Below are 5144 nucleotides of genomic sequence, written 5' to 3'. Positions count from 1 at the left end.
GGAAGGAGATGCTGATCTCACGCATGCGCAGTGCAAGATCGGGTGACATAGCAAGATGAACGGAAAAGATGACTGAAGATAGTGGCGCCTGGAACTTTCTCCAGGACAAAGAAGATTTCCAGGACAGCATCAGGAAAAGGTCCAGTGCCAACAAGAGATCTGCGGGATAAAAGATGTGCTTTTTTTTTTTTTATCTTTACTTCCGCATTAACCTTCTCAATCTTTTTATCTTGGAGGAATCCTTCAGTGCCCATTCACACTTGCCACAACTCATCAACATACCCGCCCTACGTTCCCCAATACACTACAATGGGCATTATGATTGACTTTCTTGTTAGATAGGGTGATGCATGATATGTTCTGTGGAGTGGAGTGTAGAGGCACAAACTAATAAAATAACACTAGCTAATGTTTTGGAGAACATTGAAAGCGGTAATCAGGGGACACCTAATAGAATACATGTCTCACAGACACAAGGAGCACCTGGACAGCCATACTGAACTACAAGATAGAGCCGCCAAGACTTCGAAAGTCTACTTGGAACAAGGCTCACCCCAGGCAAAACAATCTTGGCAGGCGGCAGTATGCCTCAATGTTCATAACGCCTCAAGGGCTGAAATACAATCTTAAATTAAATGTTACAGATGATGGAATAAAATAGGCTCCTTATTAGCCAAGCTGACAAAGCCAACTGCGCCCAAACACCACATTCCATGCATTAGGGACCACCCAGTCTTCAGACTACCATATATGCGCCTCTTAAATTCTTACAAAATTTGAAAATTATCAACAACTTCATACAGCACAACCTTCAACCTTAGACACTCTTAGCTAGAGCTAAATTATTAAAACTTAAGCCCACTGCACACAACTTCCTTAATAGACCGGTCACTAGTTTAGAAATACAACAAGATTAAAATACTGGCAAACCATAAGGCAGCAGAACTAGATTTTCAGACAAACTTAATAAAATGTTGCATGAGGATATTGCATCTCTCCTCACTGAGGTTTACAATGCTAAATTACTTTAAAAACACCCCCTATCCAAATTTCAACAAAGCACACACAATCATATTTCCCAATGGATCTTTCTCTAGTTGCCTCCCCTACGGACCAATATCTATCCTAAGTTGTGTTTACAAAATATTAGTAAAATTGATGGATAATAGAACTCAGCAGTGCTTACCTTCCCTGGTAACATTTCACCAATTAGGCTTTGTGAAAGGACAATGTTCCACATCAGTATCCTTTTGTATGGTGTAAAGAATAATTACAATATCTGGGAGTCCAGATGCCTAAAGAATCCACAAAACTATATCACATCAACATCAAAACACTTTGGACAACTTTTGATGTAGTCCAGGTTGACCCTCTCATATTTAGGAAAGATCCATTTAAAATGATAGCATTACCAAAAATTCTGTATAGCATACAAAGGTTTCCCCTTATTTTACAGTTCACAGGTCTTGGGTTGATAGAACTGCTAGGCTAAGAATGTGTGTCTTAACTTTCCAGATGTATCACTCTTTTTGAGTTGCACAAACTAGGCACATTAGAGACTTATTAAATGGAACACAATGTTATACTGAGTCGGATCAGGACCCACAAATGATACCCAGACTAAGCCATTTACTGTACATATACAGAAAACTGTTCTTCAAAACCCCATCTAAACTCGTGCTGGTAAATATAGCACAGGATTAGAAACTGGTTTCAACTAAAAAGCCATTCTTGTCTAATTCTGACACTTTAGGAAAACTTAGACATTCATTAGAGTAAACATTATATAAATTGTTTAACAAATCTCCCATGCAGCCCCCACTTTGTGCCCCTTTCTAAGAACAAATCTCTTTGCATATTTCCAAACTGAATATTATGCTTCCACCATTATTTGACATCACTTGGCCAGGGTCTGACTTTACCCACTGGACAAACTAACCCAAGTAGAAGGGGAATAGCAGATGTATGAGAGTTAAGTAGAAGGGGAATAGCAGATGTATGAGAGTTAAGTAGAAGGGGAATAGCAGATGTGAGTTATAAAGTGCCCCAACTATGAGGAAAAGAGAACAAGTATAAGAGGGTGGACTATCCACTTCCCTACATTTCCCCACTTTGTGCTTACCAGATAAAATCAACTCTCCCTGCCCAACACCCTAAGTTTTTGAAATGTGGGGCCACATATGCCAATTTACACCATATGCTGTGGAGTTTCCCTAAGGTCAAACACTTTTGGAGACTAATACCATCATTTGCATTGCGACACCCGGTAAACTACCGACCCCTGTTCCTGTATTGGGCTATTTTTGGTGCTCTGACCCTATCGGGGGCGAAAATTCAAAAAAAAGAAAGTTTGCTCACAAAATAGAGACTTCCCATTTGCAAAACAAGTAAATTTAAAGTTTAAATGCACTAAATGGATTCCAGATACATATTTTACATCATTCCAGACAGAGTAGGAAAGCCTATGTCCTACCAGTCGGACTCTACTGATTGTACAACTATAACCACCAGAAAACAGCTGGGTGGTTGCTGAAAAGTGCTGGGTGGTGCGTCCAGCTAAAAGGGTCTGGGGAGAACACTGTGATTGAAAAATTCTCCCCTAGCCACTCTCTTCACTTCTTCTTCCAATGACCTACTAATGGCTCCCTCAACCATAACCTCATCATTTGCAAGGCTCCATAACTTTTCTAGAGCTGCCCCAACTCTCTGGAATGGTATTCCTCGTCCTATTTGGCTTGCTCCTACTTCTGCTCATTTAAAAGAGCAATAAAACCCATTTTTTCAAACTTGCCTACCCATTTTCTTCTGTCTTTTGAAACCTCACTACTTCCCCCACTACATATCTATCTCCCCTCCTAATGTGTGTTACTTCCCCCACCTCCTAGATTGTAAGCTCTTCAGGGCAGTGTCCTCACCTCCTCCCGTGTCACTGTCTGTATCTGTCATTTACATCCCCTATTTATTGTACAGCACTGCATACAATGTTGACGCTATATAAATCCTGTTTATTACTATTAATAATAATATCTGCCTGTCTGTATTTTCCTTAAGATCATACACTAGGCTATGCATAATTTCAGCGTGCCTCGCAGCCGAAATGAATGGGCTCCATTACTCTGGCCAATCGCGGCAGGCAAAATACTGTGAACCTAAAAATGGAGAGCCAGTGGTGCTCTACATAGGTGAGCTTTTTTTTTTTTAAAAAGAGAATGAAAAATTTACATAGTGTGCTTGATTGAGCCTGAAATGTATTCAGCAGATTTGAATGTAAACATTGAATTATACATTATAGTACATGTGAGCCCTGAGAGTGGTGCAGAGCTAACATACCATGGCCACACACCTAATATCTGATCTGTCTCTGGACTGTAGCACGTGCGAACAGGCTCTAGCAGTGTAAATCTAGGGGAGGGGGGGGGTGATACATTGGTTTTAGGGGTCAGTGAGGTGCTAAGTGCTGCCCCTGCCACTCACCTGTCAGTATCAGCCCCCTCCTACCCTGGACTTGTTGCCCTTAGGCCCTGTGGCGGTTAATTCCCTCCATTACAGTACTCACATGGGCTCCAGTAACTTGGCCAGCCACGTCTTGAAGGCCTCCACATTTTCTATCAGCATGACGGCGGATGAAGCAGGCCTGGGGGGCGTGTGGGAACCGCTATCGTGCCAGCAACGCGATACCAGCGTTCATTCTTCTTTCCCCGGCAGCTCTTCCCTCCTTCGTCACCCAATTCTCAGCACTCCGATAGAAACGTCACGGCTTCAAGATCGCTCCTTAACGCCGACACTTAGCCCGTCCCAAAGCCAAACCATCGGCTGTCTTTTTAGCCCAGAGCCCGTATAACTTAGCCAGGCAGTAGGGCCTACGATGAGACCGGAAGACGGACAGTTGAGTTTAGCCAATCGCAGGCTAGAATGTGACGTCTAGCGACCAATAGGAGCATAGTAGGGCGGGACTACTCAGTACGGGCAATAGTGGGAGGAGAAGCGGTGTGTGAGATTGTGTTGCTGCATGGTGTGTAGTCAGAGTGGTGTGTGTGTGTGGAGTGGTGTGTAGTCAGAGTGGTGTGTGTTATGTCAGCTGCATAGGGAAGCTCTACCAGTACAAAAAAGCGCCTTGTGTGTAATATAGTGAGTACAAATAGATCAGGGGATAGTATGGTGCTAGAGTATAGTGAATTGGACAATCTATTAGAAGTATAATGCAGTATATCTATAGAATGGAGCTGCTTGCTTTACCAGCCAATATGATAGGCAGCAAATAATGATCAATAGCAGACTAGGTTGGGAAAAGGTCCATCTGGTGTATCCAGTAGACTGTAACATATAAAGCAAACATTCTCAGCCAGGGTTCCTCCAGGGGTTCCTAGAGGTTCCTGAAATTTGATGTCTGCACAGTTCTGGAGCTGTATGGTTGTCTACAAAGTTGGTATTCTAGCCAACACTGTAAGGTGAGGGGAATCCTTTCTACTGGCTGCTAATTATCCCTGCTGATCCCCAAAAATTATTTTTAGCTGGGGGCTCCCTGGCTCTAAAAATTATTTCAAGGCTTCTTCAAGAACTGAACACTTTTAAAGGGTTTCCAGGGCGTCAAAAGTTTGAGAATGGCGACTAGGACTGTCCAGGATCAATATAACATGGTGCTACTATGCTGCAGATTATAGCTTTGAGAGCATAGGATACATCGTAGTATAACCTTTCTTAAATATGTTATACAACTTGAAACCATATAATTGTGCTCAGGTCTCAGGGAACTCTGCTGAAAGTTTATAACTACAGCACACTGTATACACTGTAACAATAGTTTCGTCATATACATGTCCTATTACATTGCTGATCATTAGAAGTTATTCCATTATTTTTATAATAGTTTTGTACAGTATATCGCGCCAGCATATTATGCAGCGTCCTCTCAGACGTCATCTTCCTCTTCTGGAAAGTCCATGAGGTTAAAGTCTCTGAGCAGACTGAGGACCAGTCTGCGGCTGTCCTCGATGGACATCCTCTCCCTCCGGAGGATAAGGCGCTTCCTGGCGCACCAGATAGCGTCCTTAACACAGTTCAAAATCCTCCAAGCTCCTTCGACTTCTCTTCCCGTGAATTCGCCATGGAACAGACCATACAGCATAGCGCAGTATGTGTTGGCC

At 42.7% G+C, this 5144-nt stretch overlaps 1 protein-coding gene across 1 annotated transcript in view; it reads right to left on the bottom strand.

Moving 5' to 3' along the window:
• RBM27 (RNA binding motif protein 27) overlaps positions 1 to 3869 on the bottom strand; it is a 24986-nt gene extending 21117 nt beyond the window's left edge. Inside the window, exon 1 of the mRNA XM_072398989.1 lies at positions 3557 to 3869. Within this exon, the coding sequence (XP_072255090.1) occupies positions 3557 to 3615 (59 nt within the window). The 5' untranslated portion in view covers positions 3616 to 3869. The remainder of the gene's footprint in view (positions 1 to 3556) is intronic.
• Positions 3870 to 5144: the final 1275 nt, after the last annotated feature.

Source organism: Pyxicephalus adspersus, chromosome 2, assembly GCF_032062135.1.
Source record: "Pyxicephalus adspersus chromosome 2, UCB_Pads_2.0, whole genome shotgun sequence".
NCBI lineage: Eukaryota > Metazoa > Chordata > Amphibia > Anura > Pyxicephalidae > Pyxicephalus > Pyxicephalus adspersus.
This window is presented reverse-complemented; position numbering and strand designations above follow the sequence as displayed.